Source organism: Trichomycterus rosablanca, chromosome 11 (genome assembly GCF_030014385.1).
Source record: "Trichomycterus rosablanca isolate fTriRos1 chromosome 11, fTriRos1.hap1, whole genome shotgun sequence".
Taxonomy (NCBI): Eukaryota; Metazoa; Chordata; class Actinopteri; order Siluriformes; family Trichomycteridae; genus Trichomycterus; species Trichomycterus rosablanca.
The window spans coordinates 17,168,405-17,190,863 of record NC_085998.1 but is presented as its reverse complement, the minus strand read 5'-3'; the positions used below and the strand labels follow the sequence as shown (position 1 = coordinate 17,190,863).

Here is a 22,459-nt window from a genome sequence, read left to right as displayed (position 1 = left end):
TAGTAGTGCATATTGTCATATAATTTCTGGCAACCTCCGACAGAAGGAATAAAAAATAGAAATAATAAAAATAATTAGCCACACACACACACACACACACACACTCATTCATTAAATGGACTGTCCCTTTCCCTCTTTCCCTCGCACCGGAACTGAAAAATTTTGTGTCAAGCCCTTGAACATAGGACTCTTTACCCATGATCACAGCGACAAGCATTTAAAATAATATTCACAGCAACAAGTATTTATTTACAGTAAAATCCACAATAAACCATTCTTTTACCAATGTATTCTGTCTGTTGATAAAAGCTCAATGTCAGATTTACAGTTAAAGTATATTCTATACTGTGACAAAACAACTGATTAGAGTTTCTGTTTCTTCCATTGTTCTTCGATTAATTTATATGGCACAGTCAATTAGATCATAAAGCCGGAGCATTTTATGAACAAATAATAACTGAGGTAATGGCGGTAATGAGCTCAACACCACTGTAAGCATCACGTAACCGTTGTAGTGCGGTAATATTGTTATTGTCACAGCCCTAAGAAGATGTTTCTAATAAAATGGTCATTAGGTGGTAGCCTAGTGGGAAGAGCTTTGGGCTACCAATCAAAAGGTTGTAGGTTCAAATCCTAGTTCTGCTATGCAGACACTGTTGGGCCCTTGCACAATGCCTTTAACCCTACTGCACTCTGACCTAGGCTTCCAAATAGGATATGTGAAACAAGAATTTTATTGTACTGTACACATATTATATGAATAAATGTCAAATAAAGGCATTTAACCTGCCTTATATTTTTATTATTAATATTATTAATATGTGTATTTTAGAATTAATAAAATTAGAATGGTCTGACTGATGTTTGGTGGTTTGGGGTTTGCTGTTCCACTAGGCAACACTGACATCAACTGGCCGATTCCAATCCAAACCTTAGAGTCACGTGACTTGCTACTTCCTCATTTCTTAGGTGAACAGGACCGAACAATGTTGTTTAATCTACTACAAACAAAAGTTAAAAATTCTAGTTTTGGACTGAATGTTCCAATACTTGATAAGAGCATAAAGTAAAAAGGCTGTCTATTGACTAGCTGTTTAATATAAGACACAGTTTAGATATAGACAGTATTTATTTGTCAGATCCTGAGTGAAACACACCTGTACTTTGGACTGACAGGTAAAAGACCCAGAGGTCAGTGACTTACACTGCACCAGCTTCATCCACAATACAGACATCCTACCTGTGCACTGTAAGTACCAAATTCATTAAAAAAAAGCAATTGATTAAAAATTCCACATTGTTATTAGAGCAATACAAGTTTATTTCTAATTTGTAAATGTATGCAGTGAAGTGTAAAATGTAATCTAGACATCATTTTCTGAATCTAGTTCACTGCAGTATGTTTTTTGTTAAGTGATGTAAATATTAGTTCATGTTTATACTATATGATGTGTAATTTAGTGAAATGTGTAGTGGAATGTATATAATGCACAAACAATAATAATACATTGATTTGATTAGATTTTCTTTTTAATTGAATATGCATTTTTTTACTTAATGATGCACATGAGTGGGATTTGAAGTTGTTGTAAAAATGTTGAGCCTTTAAAATGAGCTCAACATAAAATAATTTTTGGATTTGTGGACGCCAGATGACAACTACCTTATACGGGGCGGAACTGTGGCTCAGTGGGTAGCACTGTCGCCTCAAAGCAAGAAGGTCCTGGGTTCGATCCCCAGGTGGGGCGGTCTGGGTGCTTTCCTTGTGGAGTGTGCATGTTTTCCCTGTGTCTGCGTGGGTTTTCTCCCACAGTCCAAAGACATGCAAGTGAGGTGAACTGGAGATACAAAATTGTCCATAACTGTGTTTGACATTAAACTTCTGAACTGATGAATCTTGTGTAATGAGTAACTACCATGAATGTAACCAAAGTGTGTAAAACATGATGTTAAAATCTACTACGTAAAATTACTGCTTTATACTGATCAGGGCTATGGTAGTCCAGAGCCACATAGGGACAAATATTAAATGCCCATATATAAAACAGAATAAAACACCCAAATGCAGTCTTTCTGTTTTGATGTGACTGTTAAAATGACTGGAATTTGTTTGCCCTGCACATGCAGCAATATGATACATGTAGTAAAATGTATATAGTGTGAAAATAATCCAATTAAAAAGTGATTGTTTGAAAGATGTTCTCATCTTAAAATGCTAATATTATTTAGCCAACTTGCTTAATGATGAATGCACATTTTACAGTAATGCACTATAAGCAAAATGCCCATGGGTGGGATGTTGTGGTGAGGGTTACAAAAATGTCAAACCCTTAATATGGGGTCACCATCAATATAATTTGCTTTGTGTAAGTCTTTGGAAGCCAGAGGAAAACATTTATATAAACATTTGTAATATCTGATACATCCTAGTTTACTTGAACTTTATTTTTTAAGGCATAGTCTATTAATTATTCTTTTATTTTTCCCTCACCTGTGTGTGTAGAGCCACCCAGAAGCACTGGACGCCAGACAGGAAAAAACCAGAGAAAGGACTGTAAACTGCAATCTGCACATCATTTATTCAGTTCACTACAATATGATTTACTTTAGTAAATGACTTCAAGGTTAAGGTGTGTGAGCAATTAATTCCTTAAATTAAGTCTCAGTTAAATTGTTCGTTGGACTTCAAGACCTTGATAACCGACTGCTAGAAAAATACAAGCTTTGCAGATGAGCAAACGACTGCAGCGGATCAAAGACCATATCCTGTCAGCAAATCAGGTAATATTCACATGCCTAATTAGGCAGCCGATTATCTCCTACACGTCTGTTGTGACAGATTTTCATCTGCCGTTTTTGTTTTAGATAACTGATCTACTGATCTGAAATTAGGCCAGATTCAATTGAAAATTGTCATCTAATTCATTTACAGTGGAGGATTTTTTTCCCCTCTGATTTTCTCTATTATTGTGATTATTCTATTTGTCATGCCGAATAATTTCCAATAATTAAGTGAAACGTTACAAAAAACATTGCAAAAACATTATGGAAATCATATTTATGAAACAAATGTATACAGTACCAATATTACTCTTATAAATGTTAATTGTTTTGTTTAATCATTTAAAATCATTGAAACAATTACTTTAAAAGAGAGACAGTCCAACCTTTGGAGGATCAAAATAACTATAAACTTATGACTATAACTGTGCCCCTCTCTGTGTTGAAACATAGTGTTCAGAAATGAGTGCTTCTCTTCCAAGCCCTCTTACTACCCACGTGTTAAACACTGGCCATGGTATACCAGCTGCCAACATGGCCCTCAGTTTGCATTTACTGGATTCTACATCACTGGCTTGGAAGCAGCTAATAACAGGGTAAAATACAGCTGCACTTTTAACCAAATAATAACAAAATTAAGTAAATTAAATAAATCATTCACATACTACTAATGACATAAGCAATTCTGTTCTTACTAGAACTACAAATGAAGATGGACGTTTCCCAGGCCTCATCACTAGAGACGCTTTCATACCTGGTACTTATAAGATGCGCTTTGAGACTGGGCAGTACTGGGAAGGACTGGGGGAGACTTGCTTCTACCCATATGTTGAGGTAGGTTTGGAATTTAAAAAATAAATAAAACTTAACATATAGATATTGATATTTAAGTAAAACTAGTCATCACAAAATAATAGCTGTTTTTTTTTAATATACAACATGCTTTTAGGGAAAGCATGATGTTTCAGCCTTATAAGTAATGTCACAGTTGAAGCTTTAGAATTTAAACATTAGATATTTAATTATCAGGCCTGATATTTAATTATGCCAGGTCTGCTGACTGTCAGCCTGTTTGCTGGTTCTAATGATACCTGCATTAATTTGCAGTCATTATAATATTTTGTCAGATTTATGTTAGATTTGGCTACTATTAAATAACTAAGACTGAGATAGAGACTGAGTTCTAATTGTTTGTGCCTATATTTGATGAGAAGTAATTTATTAGCAATTAAACAGCCACCATAATAGTTACTGGCCTGTTAGCTATGTGCTGATGTTAATTACATAACATTGTGGTTAATAAAGATTGTTTTGGTGTTTGACTACTGTTAAGAGAATGTGATGATACAAATTTAGTTTCCAATGTTAAGCTCCCAGTGGTGTCGACCTGTGACCAATGTGAGCTAATTACAAATTACATTAAAAGAATAATCTCTTGTAATTATTTTTATTTAAGTGTCAAAAGTAGAAATAAGATTCTTCTTTTTATTGCATTTATCGAAATGCACCAGTTTTTATGGGAAATGGGGTTTGTAATTTGCATTCAGCTGCCTCAGAACTTAAAATTAAAACTATTGTATAATTGTAGATTACTTACAACATTATTTGTAGAGCTTTAGTTTGACATAGTTTTTTTATATATATTTCAAGGTGGTGTTTTTAATTATTTCAAGATATATGTCTGCCAAATGGAATCAATATAATTGCACTTTTACAGCTTTGGCTACAATTTAAAAAATAATTTAGACTATAATAATGGTAATTAATGCTCCCACACTGAAATCCCAGTCATGGCTTTTTGTGTAAAAATACAAGCTAGCATTGTTTCTTTGCAGTTAGCAAGCTGGCCTATTGTTAGGTATTGCAAGAGGACACAGGGATATTTTCAAATTCATATTCATGAATAAATGGATCTTAAGTAGCTTTAATTAAATGTAACGTGCTGTCAATAAAGTTCAATATTTAAAAAGGATATTATTGATGTGTTTCCTACAGATTGTCTTCACCATCACTGATGCATCCCAGAAGTTTCACATCCCACTTCTACTAAGTCGCTTTTCTTACAGCACCTACAGAGGAAGTTAAATAGTGCAATAGTTAAATTGCCTCAAAGCAATCAGTTCAAATTTATCTATGTTTGATTATGGAATTATGTGCTTTCAGTTTCACATCAAACATGCTGATGTTACCCATTGGTTGAGGATCCCCTAAAGGTAGCTCTGCTATGTGAATGTCGATGGTTTTTGACGGTCAATATAAAAGGTTTAAGGATAAATGCTGTAAAAGAACTACTGCAAAATTACTGTTGCGTATTTATCCTCTGTATTTGTGTTACTTGTAAATGTAAATGTTGGAAACCAAACATTTTGTAGGAGGACAAATTGTTGAACACTGTTAGAGATCAGCACCACAATGTTTAGTTGATTTACTGTCTATCTGGTTACTAGGTATTTGAATAAAACACTAAATTGCTAACATGCCTTTTGAGTTTGAAATTGTTTTGTGTAACATTTTGTTTTGTGTGTGATTTGTTAATTCTTTTAAACCGTTATTTTACTAACAAAATGATTGATTTTTTATAAATAATTTTTATATTTGATGATTGCAACACACAAGCTTCATATTATCTGCATGAGAAACCATCCTGTTACTGTGACAACTATAGACGCATAGGCATATTGTAAGGGCACATATTGAGATATTTATTGGGATTTTAGGAAGACATATGCTGTCATCAAGGAGTCTTTTTACAGGAGGTTCATGGTTATTGCAACAAGACAGTGCCAGGTTTCATTCTGCATGCACCACAACAGACTTAATAGATACCTTACCTTTTCCTTATGAAAATTTAACCATGAAAACCATGAGTTGAAGTCTTTTATCTTTTAAGAATGGGCAAGAATTCCACTTGCAACAATTAATGTTCTTGATTCCCAAACAATTAGAAAGTGTGAAACAGTGGTAAACATGCCTACATTGCCCTCAGTGATTCCAGTGAAACCATTTCTACCATGACACCTATTAAGATAAAACCTGAAATGAAATGAATGAAACTAAATGAATATTGTTTTGTTTGCATCTTACAAAATATCTCAGCTTTTCTGGAAAAGGGGGTTTGCTGGTGGAACATACATTTCTTGGAAATCCCATTGCAAAACTTAAAACAAAAGTTAAAACTAAGTTAAAAGCAAATCATTTATTTTAAAAGTTAATTTATTTATTTTACTGTCTAGTACTCAACTCTTAACAATCAGTCTAGTCTAGTCTAGATTTATTAGTGCAACAGTGATATAGGGAATAAAACCTACAAGCTGCTTGAAACACACAGTTAGACCAAATTGCCTGTTAAATAATAGACAAACATTATGCTCACATTTAAAAACTGAATACAGTATATAGCTCATTAATCAAAAACTTGACTTTAGCTGTAAATACAGCTGGGTTGAATTTTAAATGTTGTCTGTGACTGAATTATTACAACACATGGTACTGTGAATAAAAGCTAATATATAGTGGGTTTTCTCTAAATATAACGAGACTTTCCGGACCAAAGCTGTGTATTATTATTATTATTATTATTATTATTATTATTATTAATAATAATATTGCGTGCGTTCGACGAAACATGATTATCGTCCATCTACATTGCGGGCTCCTCGAGTGCTCTTGGCTCGATTAACGTGGTCTAGCTGGTTTCCCTACTGTACAGATTAAAAGCGCACACTGTGCTTTGTGTTATTTTGATTAATAAAGTAATTAAGCATTATCAACATGGCTGATGAGGAATTAGAAGCTATTAGACGGCAGCGCATGGCAGAACTGCAGTCCAAACATGGGGTGAGTGATATAAAACAGTATACATGTGAACCAGGCTTACACTCTGTAAACCTTATATGGGAGTGCAGAGTGAAGGCCTGAGCATAAAGCCACACTATTCAAATCTCACTGATTTACATTCAACAGAACAAGATTAAATAGCTAGTTTTATAATCTGGTTTGTTTGTACTGGTTTAGGCCTTTAGCTATTGTAACATGTTTTCTGTGCCATGTTATACTGCACTGCAATCAAGCTAAGCTAAGCTAAATGCTAAATTTGTCTGCAGTGCATGTTGATAGGGGCGTTGCTGTATGCAGGGTAAACTCTTAATCTTTCAAATCCAACCGTTTCACTCCTGGCACTGTTTATTTAAAGGTTTTTTTTTTTTCTTTTACTAAATCTGATAAATGCCAATCAAGTAAAAAAACACTCGTTAGCATGTGTATCTAAATTGTTTGCTACAGTTTTTATTCTCTACTAGCTTACATATTTTCATAGATTCATTGTAAATTTTCTGGAAAAAAAAACCCTGGTGGATTAACCATGGATTAAAAACATACGTACAGTTTACTTCAGGAATTTTATTGGAGAAAGATTATTTTATGTCATTTAACTTGGTAGAATGATCTCCTAATATATCTATATTGACTATGAATGATAATAGTTTGCTTCCACTTCTTACAAGGTACATGGAACAGTGATCTCTTTGCCAAGGTCAGACAGTAAACCCAAACTGTCCCCATATGCTATAAAGACATTTGCCAAGATAGCCAAATGTTATACACAAGCAAAAAAGTGTGTGGCATGAATTGAAAATCTGCTAAAACTCAGGCGTCACTGTCAACAGTCAAGCAAGTTGTACACAGTACTGGGTGTACTTTATGCTACTGCACTGAATCTTGGGGGCTGAGTTAGAGACTGTCTTTCTGCATGTTACAGACAGTGATGTCTTTGGTCCAACTTTTACTGACATTTTATGCCGGATGGGACTGCCGGATGGCACTTGGGACTGATGTGTCCCCTTAATGTATCCAGCTTGGGATTCGAACCCCTGGAACTCAGGCACCACTGTAACCAAGCACCACAGACATTTTTCATAACCTTATTTACCCATTTTCTGAAGCTGACTAGATTTTACAATCATGGGTGGAAAAAACTAAATTTGACAGCTATCATGAAGGGCAAGTGAATTATCTACTGTGCTTAGGCTCGGGGCACTTTGGTGAATAATAATTTTAGAAACATGAAGGTACGAGGGATCTTCAAAAAGTTTCCGCACTTTTATATTTTGGTTGGAAACGGTAAAGGTGGGAGGAGTAGTAATTGGTCATGTCTGAGAGAGAGCTTTTAGTCCGGATTTAGTGCCATCCGATTTCCACCTTTTTGAACCACTCCATGAAGCTTTAAGTGGAAGACGATTTTAATGTGATGATAATGTGAAAGCAGCTGTGCATCAGTGGCTACGCGCTCAACCAAAAACATTTTTGCTGATGCCATTAACAAGTTGGTACGACAAAAATGCATCGGAAGGTGACTATGTGGGAAAGTGTATAATTTGTTTTTGACATTCTTAATAAAAAAAAAAGAGTGCAGAACAATTGGCTGTTGTTCATAGGGGTAAAAAAAAGTCATATCATAGGGGTCAAATCAGTATAGAGGACGCAATCAGGTAAATTGGACACGACTAAATTAGGGGGGGAGAAAAATGGGGGGAAAAGTGGGAAAAATAGAAGAAAAAAAAAGAAATTCTTTGAAGAACCCTCATATAATATTTTTTTAACAAATAAAGTCATAAAATGCACTGTATGAATTTGAGGTTTCCCCCTCAGGCTTTAGTGTGGAATCCAACAGACCCGGTAAGCTCTGTTGTGCAGTGGAAATATATTTGGAAAAGCTTTTAGCAGCATAAAGAAGCATTTTAACATGCTTATGCAGTGATGAGTGGTCTTTGCTAAATTAAATGGCATGTATACTCAGGCTGAATTCTCAATATGCTTCTACTACTTTTTAAATTGTACAGTTGGTACCCAATTGCACTGTCAACTGTGGATTACAACACGCTTATGGGAAGCCATCAGACGCTTCTTTTTACCTGCCAGTGGAGAACTTCTAAATACAGCTTTAATGTTCCAAGAGGAACAAGCTATACTTTATCAGACAGCAGGAGTTGCCGTTGCAACAGCAATGAGGTGAATTTGAGGCTAATTTATCACAGGGCTGCAGTCTTCCCTTATCCTCTTACATACCCAGTCATGTCTGTATAGATGCCCTGTATACAGCACTGCTGACTTGTGGTGGTGGGCTAGCATAATAGATGGGTTCATCACCCGAAAGCATTCATTACCTCATTTGAAGCTAAATCTTAAGCATTTCCTGTTTCATTTTAGTATAGGTCTGTTTTAAAGGAAGGTAAACTTAATGTGGTTGCTTATAAAGCCAAGACCCATGTTGCTGTGCCACTATGTCATATTGGGTCGAATATGCTGTAATTGTGAATTGTGAATAAACATGCAGTGAAAAAGATAGTACAGCATCATTGCTTTCAAGCATGGCTGTATAAGTAATACATGTCTTCTGAATGACATTAATAACAATAAACATATCTAAAGACTAGATTTATCCAGAAAGGCCTGTAACTTCTTCACTGGCTTTTTATTGTTATTATTATTTATTAGGACTCATCCAGTGATCAGCAAGGACAACAAGAAGCCAAGCAAAGGTATTGCAATTAAGAACAGCTCAACCAACACATTTTTTATTGATGATGGCTAATGATATCTAAATATTAATCCTTTACACATTTTATTTAAATGAGCTTAATAATATGAATGCACTAATACAGTGTTATGAAATGCCATGTCCTTTTCTGATCTTACTTCATTTCGTATTACATTATTACCCCTTCAGAGAAACAGAAATGAGGAATTCAATATTGGCTCAGGTGTTGGATCAGTCAGCCCGTGCCAGATGTAAGTTCATATTCTACATGACGTTTGTCATTACACTATAAGCAGCTGTCCATATAATAAAACCCTCAGTTTGTTCTCAGTTTTCCACGGGTTACCTGTGTTTCACTAAAAACATTATTACTTTTTTGCTTTTAGTAAGTAACCTGGCACTGGTAAAGCCTGACAAAGCAAAAGCAGTTGAGAATTATTTGATACAGATGGCACGCTTCGGCCAACTTGGGGGAAAGGTAAGAATGATTATTACAGAATACACTTGTGTAATATTCTCTGATGAGCCATAACATTGAAACCATGCTGTGCAATCATCATCTGTGAAGGGATTGTGTGGTATCTTTGGTACCTTCCTACGTTCTATATTGCATCCTGGTGCCAGCTATTCTGTGGGTAAACCATGCACACATGTCCGACCATCCACATGAACTCGGAGGAAACAGGATTTTACCAATTTAAATTAAAAACATCTATTTCATTTTGCTTAAAAATGATAAACTGTTGCTAAGTCTGGCAGTCTGTGCAAGATATACAAGTATTAGTGATTACCTTCTTTTTAAATTGACACTAGTACCCCTTAGTTAGGAAATTAAATCAGCAGGTTGTGGTTAAAGCAAATGCCAACATTAGTAGAGGTTTAACAGAGCCCAAGGTGTTAGTACAAGTGTACTTATATTTAGAATAGTATTTGAACTACCTGTTTTAGCTTGCTCAATGCTTATGCACAGACACAATTTGGTAAGTTTAAAATGTACATACATTTAAACATTTAAGTTTAGTTTCCTGGGTGATATGAGTTAGTAGGACCCCCTCCATATGTTAGATGGATGGAGAGACTGACTGAAAGAATGAATGAATTTTACATTGGAAAAAGAGTGATTTATTTCTTATTTCTGCTACTTCACAGATTTCAGAGTCTGGCTTGATAGAGATCCTTGAAAAAGTTAGCCAACAAACAGAGAAGAAAACAACTGTCAAGGTAACTCCACATATAACTATTAATTCAAATTCTTAATGTTAACTGTAAACACTGTGGATATATAAGAAGACATTTACATTTTCATTTACATTTTCAGCATTTAGCAGACGCTTTTATCCAAAGCGACTTACACAATGAGTGGAACACGATGAGCAATTGAGGGTTAAGGGCCTTGCTCAGGGACCCAACAGTGGCAACTGGGTGGTAGCAGGGCTTGAACCGGCAACCTTCTGTTTACTAGTCCAGTACCATAACCACTGAGCTATCACTGGCTATCACAAAGACATAATTAGTCTAAAATAGCCCTAAGAGAGAACAGGCAAATGCACCTTTGATCAGCCCACCCAATGTGAGGTGCACTTGTCTATGTGCTCTCTGTGCCAATCCCAAGCACAAGCATTTTGTTAATAATTTTATCAATAAGGAGGGCTATGTTAGAAAGGTCATTCGATGTAAAACTGTGTTAAATCAGGTTTAGGTGGATATCAGTTTAAATAAAACTGAAATGCTTTCTGTAACTCTCACTTTTTTTCCTCTCTAGTTTAATAGACGGCGGGTGATGGACTCTGATGACGATGATGATGATTAATGGGTACTTGTTTCTGTCAGCTTTTGGGTATAAAAAAGACTGGGCAGCTCTGGTTCTCTACAAGCACTAGAGTGTCCTACCAAAGGCACTGTAAATGAAGAGCATTCTGGGACAGAGACTCTTACCTTTGTGGACCCAGGAAATGGTAATCCATGTTTGTTTCACTTGATATTTTCTAGCCAACACTGCATAAAATTGCAGTAATGAAGTTGCAGCCACTGCGTTTTCGATAGAGGCTGCGCTTGGAGTTGAAGTGCGAAATCCATCAGTGTCATCTTTATTCCTGGATCCCTTTCTGACTTATGTAAAGCTGTTTACAGAATAAAAAGCCTTACACACCTGTTACATTACATGTACGACTTGTTTGTCTTTCTGTGTAAATGTGTAATTGTTTTAACTATGAAATCTGACTTAATCTAAATCTGACTTCTTTTTGTATCTTGACATGACAGTTGGCTTAAGAGTGATTTAAAATGTTATAGTATTAAATTATCTGGTTAATTAGCTTAATTTCATACAGAACATATGAGGAAAAAGTCTATTTTTTATCTTTTTAAAGAAAATAAAAATAAACTAACCGTAACATAAAAAAAAACCCTCTAGAAATTCTTGTGAACAAATTGTAACTGAAGCTATTCCTTTAGAAATGTTCTTAGTTTTTTTTATTGAACTTGATTGTTTAAAGACTTCCTGCTTCACTGGTGTATAAATATGCAGTGACATGCAGTGACAATTCCCCAGTCATTTATTATCATTGTGAAGATTACAGAGTACACTAATGAAAATAGACTACATTGTTTATATCTTTATAAACCTGGCAGTGCCATTAAAACATTGCTACTTACCTAAAAATCTACAGCTAAAGCAATAATAGGAAATTAAGACCACTTTTCAGAAAGAAAAGTGAATTTTGCCGTTGTATTGAATAAGCCAAGCATTATGGTTGGAGATTTCTAAAAAACTGCTAGCATCTTGGGACAAACATCTCCCTAAACCAAAAAATTTTTTGGGACGTGTCAGAGGAAAGGCCTTTTCTTTCATCTAGCCACAACTATAAGCATATGTTTGCCAAACATAGGTTTGCTACAAAAACTAACTGCAACCATGTCCTATTTCTATTGTCAGATGAGGAAAATAAATTAGGTTTTTGGCAACAAACGTAAGATGGGTGTCACATTTAAAACAGAGGGAAGAAAACAAATTCACCATCCAACATGTTGTGGCATTCATTTTAGACGAGAAGGTTTAGCTTGTAATTGACCAAGTACCAATTCTTTCTAAAGGTATTGAGGTCCGTTATATGCGCGTGCCAATGGAGTTCCTCCACAATAACTGCGTCTTTATGGACCTGACTGTGTGCACGGGCTCAGTCATGCAGGAACAGCTTAGGGCCCTTCTCAAACTTTTGCCACAAAGTTTAAAGTTAATTGTTTTTGTATGTATTTAAACATAACCATTTGAAATTATGTTCACATAATTTCCACATAATGGTGCCACATTTATCAAAGTTTTTGACTAGGTCATTCTAAAACTTTTTGAGTCATTCAGAGGGTTCTTGTGCTTTAAGTCAGTGTCTACAATCTATTATCTACTTAACTATTTTGGCAAGTCACCCAGGACAAAAGCAGCAAAGCTTCGACAGATATGATGACCACCATGTTTGATCTTAGGTATATGTTCTTATTGGGGAGGCTAAAGTGACTTTACAAGACTCATGTCTTCCATAATACCTTTAAGTTTCACTTATGACTTATCAGTCCACAGAAAATTATCCCAAAATCCCATTCTTGCAGAATGTTCCTAATCCTGAGTTATTATTATGCCATCTTGCATACACAGCTTGTTAAAGATATACCCACAGATTGTAAAGATCTTTGAGTCAGGGGAATCTATTAGTGTTGTCCTCTTGAACTAGGGTGGCCACTTCTATAACCCAAAAAAGGAGGACAAATATGTGTCCATCCAGGCATGGCACCGGACTGTGGACAGGTGGGTAAAGAACTGATCTGTCCAAGGCTCACCACCGTTTTGTTTCATCAACTAGGAAATATTAATTCATGCTTTTTAACGTATCACAAGTAGACTCTACATGTGGTGAGTAGAACATTCAATAATATGGTAATTTTCTAGTTCAGTTTATTGCATTATGTCAAGTTTTCATTTTCTTTGCTGTAAAGCCTGACTTTGGGGTCTGATGCCCTCCTTTTTGGGGGTTATGGAAGTGGCCACCCTAGTGTCTAGTCAGTATCTAGTTGTTTGATAATGCTTTGTTAATACTGTAACTTGAATTAAATTGAATTAAATTGGTATCAGCAGGGTGCAAAAAAGTATGAGGTTAATTCTCAGTCATATAAAGGGGCGGGTTACGATACGTCAAGCCGTCCTTTCGCCCGACCGTGGTCCGACTTTAACTATTGGCTGTTTTTCTTAAGAGGCGGTACAATGAGCGATTTGATTGGATAAGAGCTGAGCCTCATGTCTTAGGTCCAGCCAATCATAATCCCCGCTGTGATACCATGGCTTCCTAAATGTCGGTGTGTAGTAGTATTTCAGCGCTCAGGTCATTTATACTGTCAGCATTAGTACCGAGTACCGAGTACAGTGGAGTACAGTGGAGTACAGTGATGTATAGTGATGTATAGTGATGTATAGTGATGAATAGTAAAGAGGTAAACATGCCGGAGACCACCATGATCACGTGTACTGCACCGGTCAACATTGCTGTCATTAAATACTGTAAGTGTGCATTTGATTCTTCTACTGTGGTTTTATTCTCACTGAACATACAGTATATGCATTATGAGCTGGGATTGTTTGCTGGTGTGTACAGGGGGGAAACGAGATGAAGAGCTGATCCTGCCCATAAACTCCTCACTCAGTGTAACTCTGCACCAGGACCAGGTAAAATTACATTTAATTATATTTAACAGATAATAACTTCTTGCAGGAGTGTCTTTATGGTTTCTTACTCTAGTCCAAACAATCTAAGAACACAATGCTGCTGAAAGCAGTCAGCATGTTAGAAGAAAATACAGATGGAAGCTTTTTCTTTCTTAAAATGAGACATTAGCAGTGGTGTATAGTAACGAAGTAATAATACTTCGTTACAGTACTTAAGTAGTTTTTTAGAGTATCTGTACTTTACTGGAGTATAAAAAAATTCGGCAACTTTCACTTTTACTCCACTACATTTTCTAAAGACATTGTGTACTTTTACTCCGATACATTACTCGTTACAACAAAATAATAATAATAAATAAGCTAAATCATGTGAGATGTGTGACAGACTGCAGCAGGTTTGGCGAATCTGCGCTTGAAAGTTAGTTCGGCGGTTACACACATTAATGCGCATGTGCAAACAAAGTGAAGCGCGTCGTTCACCCAAAGATACGAAAATATCGGCATATCAGAAGCTCCCCGTGCAACACACGCTGATGTACTGTAATTTAATGATTAACAAAGTAAATTCGCCGCACCATTGATTTTTTATTTCATTATATTAACATTAACATTGTTCAGATATCTAGCTTACATTTTTGATTACATTTGAATCACAGATAGAACGTTTCACTAAATTTGTTTGGAATTAATTCAGTGCAAAACTCATGAAGAAATGTCCATTTATAAAAACTCACCTGCCGACTAATATTTCTTCATCTAATTTCTGTATTACACCGGCAGAGGAAACATCCATGGTGTTGAGGAAAATGCACGTCTTTAACCCTTTAATGTCTCAACAAGAAAACTATGTTAAAAAATATATATTTCTTTGCTTTTCCTAGTTTTCAACGTTTCCAACTTTTCATGGATGATTTTTCAGCTGCTGCTTGAAGTTAGAAACGATGTTTTCTTAAAATAAGAATACCAATATTTTTTTGTTTAAAACATGCCAATCAGGGAGTAGATACGACCCAAACAAGATGATTTAAATACAGCTTATTTTTACCCAAATATTTCGATTTAAACTAATAGTTGAGCAGAACATTAAAGGGTTAAAAATGCCACACGTTTTGTTAAACTTTTGAGTTAATATATATCTATGACTTGAATGTACTACTCAAATTAAAAAAAATGGGACAGTATAGAAAATGCAAATGAAATGAATGCAGTGTTTCTTACATTTACATCGACTCTTATTCCATCGTAACCCAAAATATTTCATGTGCTGTCTGGTTAACTTCATTTAAACTCTTAACATACATAAACATACATTTTAAGCTACAAGACATTCCAAAAAAGTTGGAACAGGGCAATTTAGGGCTAGTAATAAGGTTAAAAAAATAATAATAATTATGTGTTTTCAAACAGGTGATGTCAACAGCTGATTATAATCATGATTTGGCACAAATGGAATAAAATGTATTTAATTCTATAAATTCTTATGTTGTGAAGACCTGGATTTTCTTCATATTTTTCAAAATTCTGACCACTTCAGTTTATACTAACAGCATTTACTTTTACTTCTACTTTTAATACTTAAGTACATTTAATATCAGATACTTTTGATACTTAAGTACATTAAACATCAGATACTTTTAGACTTTTACTCAAGTAATATTTTAAAAGGTGACTTTTACTTCTATCAAAGTACATTTCTGGTAAGATACTTGTACTTTTAATCAAGTATGGACTTCAGGTACTTTATACACCACTGGACATTAGTAAGTGAAATGTTCTTTTCAGTCAGTAGTTTTACAAAACTGAGCTGTTCAAACAGACAGTGGAAGTTTGTTCCATCACATTTACATTTACTTTTTATCCAAAGGGACTTCCAGTACAGTGACAGTATATTGTCTAAGCAATTGAGGGTCAAGGGCCCAACAGTGACAACCTGGCAGTGCTTGAACCAGCGACCTTTTGATTACTAGTCCTGAACCTTAACCTTCGCTGCCCATCACCTGGGTTCTAGTACAGAGTAAAGCCATGATGCCTGTTTTCCTTGAGTCCTGGTGAATCAAGATGCGTCTGAGATACAGCACAGGGTTTCATAAGTGAGATATATTAGCTCTTGCTTGGAAGATAAAGTGCAGGATTAAATGAATATTACTGATCTCATGCAAAAGTTTTGGTAACAAATGGTACAAAAAAAGCACAAATGGTAAATTTAAATATGACCTGTTTTCTGCAAAATCTGTTAATAAATATAAAAATGACATAAAATGTGCTATACCTTTGCACATTGTGTTATTCGTTTGCTGTATTTTAAATTCAGCAAGTAAACAGTAACTGGATTAAAATGTGCAGACATTTGTTGCCTGTAAAGAATGTGTTAATGTATTCACTTATGTCACACAAAATGAACACAAGACTAGACAAGAACTGTAATTTAGCCTAAGACTATACGTACGACATTTGTCTATTAATTAGATGTCATTTAATTTTTTTCATTTTATTTTATATGGTAAAGTATTAAATATTTATACATAAGTAATTTGGCCTAAAACTAAATAAATAAATATTGTACATACAATAAATGGCTGTACATGTAAAAAAAACATGGCAGTGCTACTAAACAAAGAGCCATTTGTAAGCCAATTATTATGACTCGTTGAAAAGGTGATATTAACATTTAGTTTCAGTAGTTTTAAAATGTCGGTGACAACTGGGTAAAAGTTAAGTTCTGCAATTGCAAGGCAACAAAATCAAACAGCAAAGTTGCAAATTTGCCAATGCAAATCACTTTTTATTTAAAAACAGCCTTCGTTTAGTGTACAGTAAAGAAAAAAATTAAATGTCAATAGTTTGGAAGAATTACAAAATAAAAAACTTGGATAAAACTACGTAATGGCATATTTGCTTAATTATTCCTTTATATCTTCCCCATTCTAACACCTTGACTGTTATAATAAAGGTAATTGAAAAGTATGTTAACCATTTAAGTACTGTTAAACTTTCATAATAAGTGAGTTTTATGTTGTGTGTTATTTTGTCAGTACTCGAAAATGTGTTGTATTGATTATAAATGGTAACTGCAAATATACCTAAAATGTTAGATTAGTATTGCTTTTATGAGCTTCTGAATCAGGTTGGTGATTCCGTCTTGACCACATTTGCAATATTTGCTCACCCAGCTTAAAACAACCACAACAGTTGCATGCAGCAGAAAATTCCATGAGGATCGCATCTGGCTGAACGGCAAAGAAGAATATATCAACCAGCCCAGACTGCAGTCATGCTTACGAGAAAGTAAATTACCCAGTGAATATACAGAATATAGAGAAAATGTGCTATTCAGTAAAAGAACTCATTTAACTCAGCAGTTTGTGTTTCTTTGTTATTTTCTAGTTCGAAGATTAGCACGGAAGAGACGGAGTGAAGAAGATTCCAGTTCTAAAAGTTTGTTGTCTCATCGCATCCATATCTGTTCTGTAAATAACTTCCCCACAGCAGCTGGACTGGCATCGTCTGCAGCTGGCTACGCTTGCCTAGGTGAGTTTATAATCCCTTCTAAATTAAACTGGAAGGGAACTTTGTTTTTTCCCAAAGGATACATATGGACAGGTGACAAGGAAAACCATTAATTGAAGATGCTTCCAGACAGGCGTATTGCATCATAAACTCGAGCATTTAACATCCTATAATACTTTGTGGCATGTATAAAATGCTAAGCAGCCTGAACTGACCTCAATTTTGGATCAAGTTAAAATTTTAAATTTAACCTGTGTATTTGCCATTCAAACATTTACCACCAATTCTGTGGTTTGGGGCTGCACTAAATGCTTCATTAAAAGACTAATAAATAATTTTTACTGTACCCAGAACAACTTTTTGTATCATCCACTCATTCTCTTCACCTGATGGAGACAGCCAGATCTCACAGCCAGGCATTGCTATTCACAGTCAACCGGCCCTTGTGCGGGAGTTTTGACCAGCTAGCTTAGACTGCAACTGCAGCCAGACTATTTCCCTACCCTACAGAAACACCCAGTCGTGTCTGTGTAGGTACACAGCTGGTCGATAGCACAAAATCCCAGCATTGGTGAGCTTGTGAATTAGACCGCTATACCAGCTGAGCGTCCTGATCAGTATTTTCTCGTTCCTGACTAAATGTTATTGTTTATGTATTTTATTTATGCATTTTAATCATATTTATGGTCATGTGTCTCTCAGTGTACTCGCTGGCTCGTTTGTTTGGAGTGGAGGCAGAGCTCTCTGTGGTGGCACGGCAGGGTTCTGGCAGTGCCTGCCGAAGTATGTATGGAGGTTTTGTCCAGTGGAAAATGGGTGAAAGGCAGGATGGCATAGACAGTGTGGCTGAGCAGGTGGCACCAGAGTCGCACTGGCCAGAGCTTAGAGTTCTCGTCCTGGTGGTGAGTTATGATGCACGATTGAGATCTGTCATAGAGCTTTATATTTATGCATTTTATTTTATGTTTGTGCATATCGGTATACGGACTAATTCTGTCAGTTTTAAATTTGTATAAAATACTTAGTCATACAAGTATTAGTATCGAATAGCAGTAATATTAGTAATAAAACAAGATTTATTACAAGTTAATTTATATTGTGTGCTTTCAGGTCAGTGCAGAGAGGAAACCAGTTGGAAGCACTTCTGGTATGCAGACTAGTGTGAAAACCAGTGAACTGCTGAAGGTATGGCGATAAAATATAATGTCTAGATTTTCAAATATTTATTTACTGACTGCCCTCGCTTAAATGTGCATGGCACTACCTATTGTATTGTACTTTTACAGCATCGTGCAGACAGTGTGGTTCCTGCAAGGATGGAGGAGATGATCAGCGCCATTCAGAGAAAAGACTTCAGGACTTTTGCAGAGCTTACAATGAAAGACAGTAACCAGTTTCATGCCACCTGCCTGGACACCTGTCCACCAATATTCTATCTCAATGACATTTCCCGAAAAGTAATCAGCCTGGTGCATCGCTACAATCAGTATTACAAAGAGACCAGAGTAAGTACAGTGGCACTGATGCCATGCTACATTTAAAACCTCATAATTTTATGTTGAGGTCTGATTCAGTTTAAAAGTTTCTAAACATTACCAGCTCCTTCAGAAAATGTGGTTAAAAGATTTAGAAGTATATAAAATAAACAACAAAATTTACTTTATGAGCATAAAGGTTGAATAGGTAAAGCATTCTGAAATAAAGCCTTATACCAAAGAAAAACAAAAAAGAAGAAGTGAGGACTGACATTTGCTGCAAATTATGTAAAATTGTACAGGAAATGCAGCCTAAAAATAAAATGATTTCTTTACACTGTGCTCCTCAAACCTTGGACAAGTACCAGCCCTAATCAAACAAATCTTTAAATCAAACAATTTAAAAGAATCACAGGCATCACAAATACACATTTATACACAGCAGACCAATACAGTGTGTGCAGTAAGCACTTTCTATCTCAGTAAATGGGGCGAGCCTTTTTAAGATTTGGGTTTGGGGTTCTTTTTTTGCCCATTATAAGTAACTCTTGCTACAAGGTATTAATTTTTTTGGTAAAGTGCTAGGTCTTTAAAAGATACACTATGTTCAAAAGTATGTGGGTACCTGACTATTAGGATGTTAGCTTGACATCCCATTATAAAATAATAAGCATATAGAGTTAGTTCACCTTTTGCAACTACGTAGAACACTCTACTTTTTAGGAAAGGCTTTTTTTGGAGTGTGTTTGTAGAAATGTATTCTTATTCAGTCAAAAGAGCAATTGTGAGGTTAGGCACTGACATTGGACTTGAAGGGGTGGTTTGTGATTTACATTGAAATTCATCTTAAAGTCGTTTGATGGGGTTCAGGTGGTCAGGGCTCTGTGCAGGCCTTTTGGAATTACTCCACAACAACTTTATTTCTTTATGGATCTTGCTTTGTGCACAGAGGCACAGACATGATATTAAAATAAATATTCAAAATAAATAGTTTGCTCATGTTCTTATGCTATACACACCTGATGCCATTCCAAGTAACTTTTTGTGTTAATGTTGGTTGTGTCTAGTTCTGTTCCCTCAAAAATTTTCATGTGTTTACCAGGTGGCGTATACTTTCGATGCAGGTCCTAATGCTGTAATCTACACCTTACAAGACCACGTGCCTGAATTTGTCCAGGCCGTCCAACATTTCTTCCCCCCAGAATCCAATGGTGGACAGTAAGTTTTATTTTTGTATTACATCACTGCCTCGTAAATGCTCTTTTGACTGAATAAGCAGGCACCAGACATGCTCTAAAAATCTTGTAAAAATATACTTCAGTTAAAGGTTAAATTTTTGTCCATGAAAGATTAAACTAATGAACCACAAAGAGGTTTTTATAACTATTTTCACCCATATTGTCCAGGAACGTCAATAATTTTACACTGTTTGCAGTATTTGTATTGTATTTTTCTTTTAGTTGTCAGCATGTGTGAAATTCTGTGTTGTATGAACTCCCTGTGATTGCAGGTTTGTAAAAGGTGATGATGTGGCTGCTGCCCCATTATCCGAGGAGCTAATCCAAGCCATTGGCATTGAACCTGTACCAAAAGGCATCAGCTACATTATTAGCACTAAGGTAAAGGATTCAGGCTCACATACAATGTATTAAGTCCAAACATTTGTGATCTTACTGAAAGACAAGCTTTGAATAGAATTAATTTAATCAGTTACATGATCAGAACCATGTTCTCTTTGCGCCAGAAAAAGTGTTTACCCTATTGTCAAAGGATTGCAATGTACACGCCTGAATATGCTATAGCCACCTGTCTTTGAGGGTCCATGGGAGCAGGGTTTTTCAAACCTTTGTTTCAAGCGACCCACATTTTGTCTATGATTTATACGTGACCCAGGCAACACAATGCACCTTACCCTTAGTATACAAGATTTAACATAAAGCCTCCACAAGGGGGTGTTCGTGTACAAGTTTATTTAGATATTATTTTTCTCTGTGACCCATTTTTTTGGCTCGCAACAAGGTTTGAAAAGCCTTGCAAGGGAGCATAACCAGCTCAAATATCTGAGTGATAGGGATTTTAGTTTTGATCACTCAAAGCAATATTAGCTGATCTAAGATGCCAGCAGGTTTAAATATAAAAAAGATAGTTCATTTAGGACCATTTTCAAGCACATGGATTTGCACAATACATTTCTGAGATATAGTTTAGAAAGCTGATGTACTGTAGTAAGTTCATACAAGGAAATTTATAGTTTAATGTTACAGAAATTCCCTTAAAGTAATTTTAACAAAATTAAAGGCCATGATTAATTTGCACATTGACCAAAGTGTGGTACCAGGAGAGTAATTGAGTTTTTTATTTGGGTGTTTCTGTTGTCCATAGATTAGGAACTAAAAGCTTTTGTAGTTTGCTAATTCAATACTATTACATAATTTTATTCCATTTCCATTCTTAGATCCTTTCCAAAACAGCCTCCGCTAATAAGACTTGAGAATAAATTCATCATTTTAAATGCTTTAAACGTTTTACTTTTTAATAGATTGGAGCAGAATATGTTACAGAATTCTCTAACAGAACTCAGAGCACTAATATATATTTTTTTTCTTTTCAGGTTGGCCCTGGTCCTTGCATGGTGGAAGACTCTGACCTTCATCTGTTAGGTCCAGATGGGCTTCCCAAGAAAAGTCCCTAAGTTTTAATAGAAGGATCTAAAGATCAATCTAAGAATAATAACTATTATTATTATTATTATTATTATTATTATTATTATTAATAATAATAATAATAATAATAATAATAATAATAATAATTTCATATAGAATTTAAACAGGACATTGTGGTAGCAGTCTGGAAATGTTTTTTGTCCAAATGCTGTATCCTATTTACATTGGTGTGTATATACCTGCTTTTTGTGTAGATTTTATAGTATTTTTCTAGTTTTGAAGAAATCATTTGAAAATACATTGTCAATGACATTTCTCAAGTGTGTCTGTGTTGTTGTTTTTTTTATTGTTATTACTGCTTTTTATATTTATTTGTAAGACCTGCACTTCTTGTAGTCCTTTTAAAAACTGAATAATTGTTTGTTTTGTTTTATTAGGATTTTAACGTCATGTTTTACACTTTGGTTACATTCATGACAGGTAGTTACTCATTACACAAGATTCATCAGTTCACAAGGTTATATCGAACACAGTCATGGACAATTTTGTATCTCCAATTCATCTCATTTGCATGTCTTTGGACTGTAAGAGGAAACCAGAGCACCCGGAGGAAAACCATGCAGACACGGGGAGAACATGCAAACTCCACACAGGACCCGGACCGCCCCACCTGGGGATCGAACCCAGGACCTTCTTGCTGTGAGGCGACAGTGCTACCCATCTAGCCACCGTGCCACCCAACTGAATAATTAGATAATAGATAAATTAACCAAGTTAATGTGAATTA

At 35.4% G+C, this 22,459-nt stretch overlaps 3 protein-coding genes across 5 annotated transcripts; all 3 read left to right on the top strand.

The window, feature by feature from the left end:
* Positions 1-1,152: 1,152 nt before the first annotated feature.
* uraha (urate (5-hydroxyiso-) hydrolase a) lies at positions 1,153-5,258 on the top strand. The gene is made up of 5 exons (XM_063004524.1): positions 1,153-1,249; positions 2,504-2,781; positions 3,235-3,377; positions 3,480-3,615; positions 4,777-5,258. Exons 2-5 carry the CDS (start codon positions 2,731-2,733, stop codon positions 4,864-4,866), a joined length of 420 nt encoding a protein of 139 aa, XP_062860594.1. The 5' UTR covers positions 1,153-1,249; positions 2,504-2,730; the 3' UTR covers positions 4,867-5,258.
* Positions 5,259-6,460: 1,202 nt separating this feature from the next.
* On the top strand, positions 6,461-11,471 carry pdcd5 (programmed cell death 5). 2 transcript variants are annotated; one of them, XM_063004493.1, is made up of 7 exons: positions 6,461-6,618; positions 9,274-9,317; positions 9,506-9,567; positions 9,703-9,794; positions 10,466-10,537; positions 11,079-11,129; positions 11,306-11,471. In XM_063004493.1, exons 1-6 carry the CDS (start codon positions 6,553-6,555, stop codon positions 11,124-11,126), a joined length of 384 nt encoding a protein of 127 aa, XP_062860563.1. In that variant the 5' UTR covers positions 6,461-6,552; the 3' UTR covers positions 11,127-11,129; positions 11,306-11,471. The 2 variants fall into 2 exon arrangements, with proteins under 2 accessions (XP_062860563.1, XP_062860562.1); XM_063004492.1 differs by having other exon boundaries at positions 6,462-6,618; positions 11,079-11,471.
* A 2,191-nt stretch (positions 11,472-13,662) lies between these two features.
* On the top strand, positions 13,663-21,927 carry mvda (mevalonate (diphospho) decarboxylase a). Of its 2 annotated transcripts, none has more exons than XM_063004491.1 (10): positions 13,663-13,862; positions 13,957-14,027; positions 17,198-17,312; positions 17,412-17,555; positions 18,237-18,436; positions 18,645-18,719; positions 18,821-19,039; positions 20,112-20,227; positions 20,520-20,628; positions 21,621-21,927. In XM_063004491.1, exons 1-10 carry the CDS (start codon positions 13,781-13,783, stop codon positions 21,699-21,701), a joined length of 1,212 nt encoding a protein of 403 aa, XP_062860561.1. In that variant the 5' UTR covers positions 13,663-13,780; the 3' UTR covers positions 21,702-21,927. The 2 variants fall into 2 exon arrangements, with proteins under 2 accessions (XP_062860561.1, XP_062860560.1); XM_063004490.1 differs by having other exon boundaries at positions 18,621-18,719.
* The last annotated feature ends 532 nt before the right edge of the window (positions 21,928-22,459 follow it).

What these genes read in the sequence shown, in the direction of transcription:
- uraha (XM_063004524.1), top strand. Translation starts at nt 2,731, where the DNA reads ATGAGCAAACGACTGCAGCGGATCAAAGACCATATCCTGTCAGCAAAT. An exon ending in ATATCCTGTCAGCAAATCAG is followed by an intron (nt 2,782 to 3,234) that starts GTAATATTCACA and finishes GTTGAAACATAG; the next exon opens with TGTTCAGAAATGAGTGCTTC. An exon ending in TGGAAGCAGCTAATAACAGG is followed by an intron (nt 3,378 to 3,479) that starts GTAAAATACAGC and finishes TGTTCTTACTAG; the next exon opens with AACTACAAATGAAGATGGAC.
- pdcd5 (XM_063004493.1), top strand. Translation starts at nt 6,553, where the DNA reads ATGGCTGATGAGGAATTAGAAGCTATTAGACGGCAGCGCATGGCAGAA. An exon ending in AACTGCAGTCCAAACATGGG is followed by an intron (nt 6,619 to 9,273) that starts GTGAGTGATATA and finishes ATTATTTATTAG; the next exon opens with GACTCATCCAGTGATCAGCA. An exon ending in CAACAAGAAGCCAAGCAAAG is followed by an intron (nt 9,318 to 9,505) that starts GTATTGCAATTA and finishes TTACCCCTTCAG; the next exon opens with AGAAACAGAAATGAGGAATT.
- mvda (XM_063004490.1), top strand. Translation starts at nt 13,781, where the DNA reads ATGAATAGTAAAGAGGTAAACATGCCGGAGACCACCATGATCACGTGT. An exon ending in AAACCAGTGAACTGCTGAAG is followed by an intron (nt 18,720 to 18,820) that starts GTATGGCGATAA and finishes GTACTTTTACAG; the next exon opens with CATCGTGCAGACAGTGTGGT. An exon ending in GCTACATTATTAGCACTAAG is followed by an intron (nt 20,629 to 21,620) that starts GTAAAGGATTCA and finishes TTTTCTTTTCAG; the next exon opens with GTTGGCCCTGGTCCTTGCAT.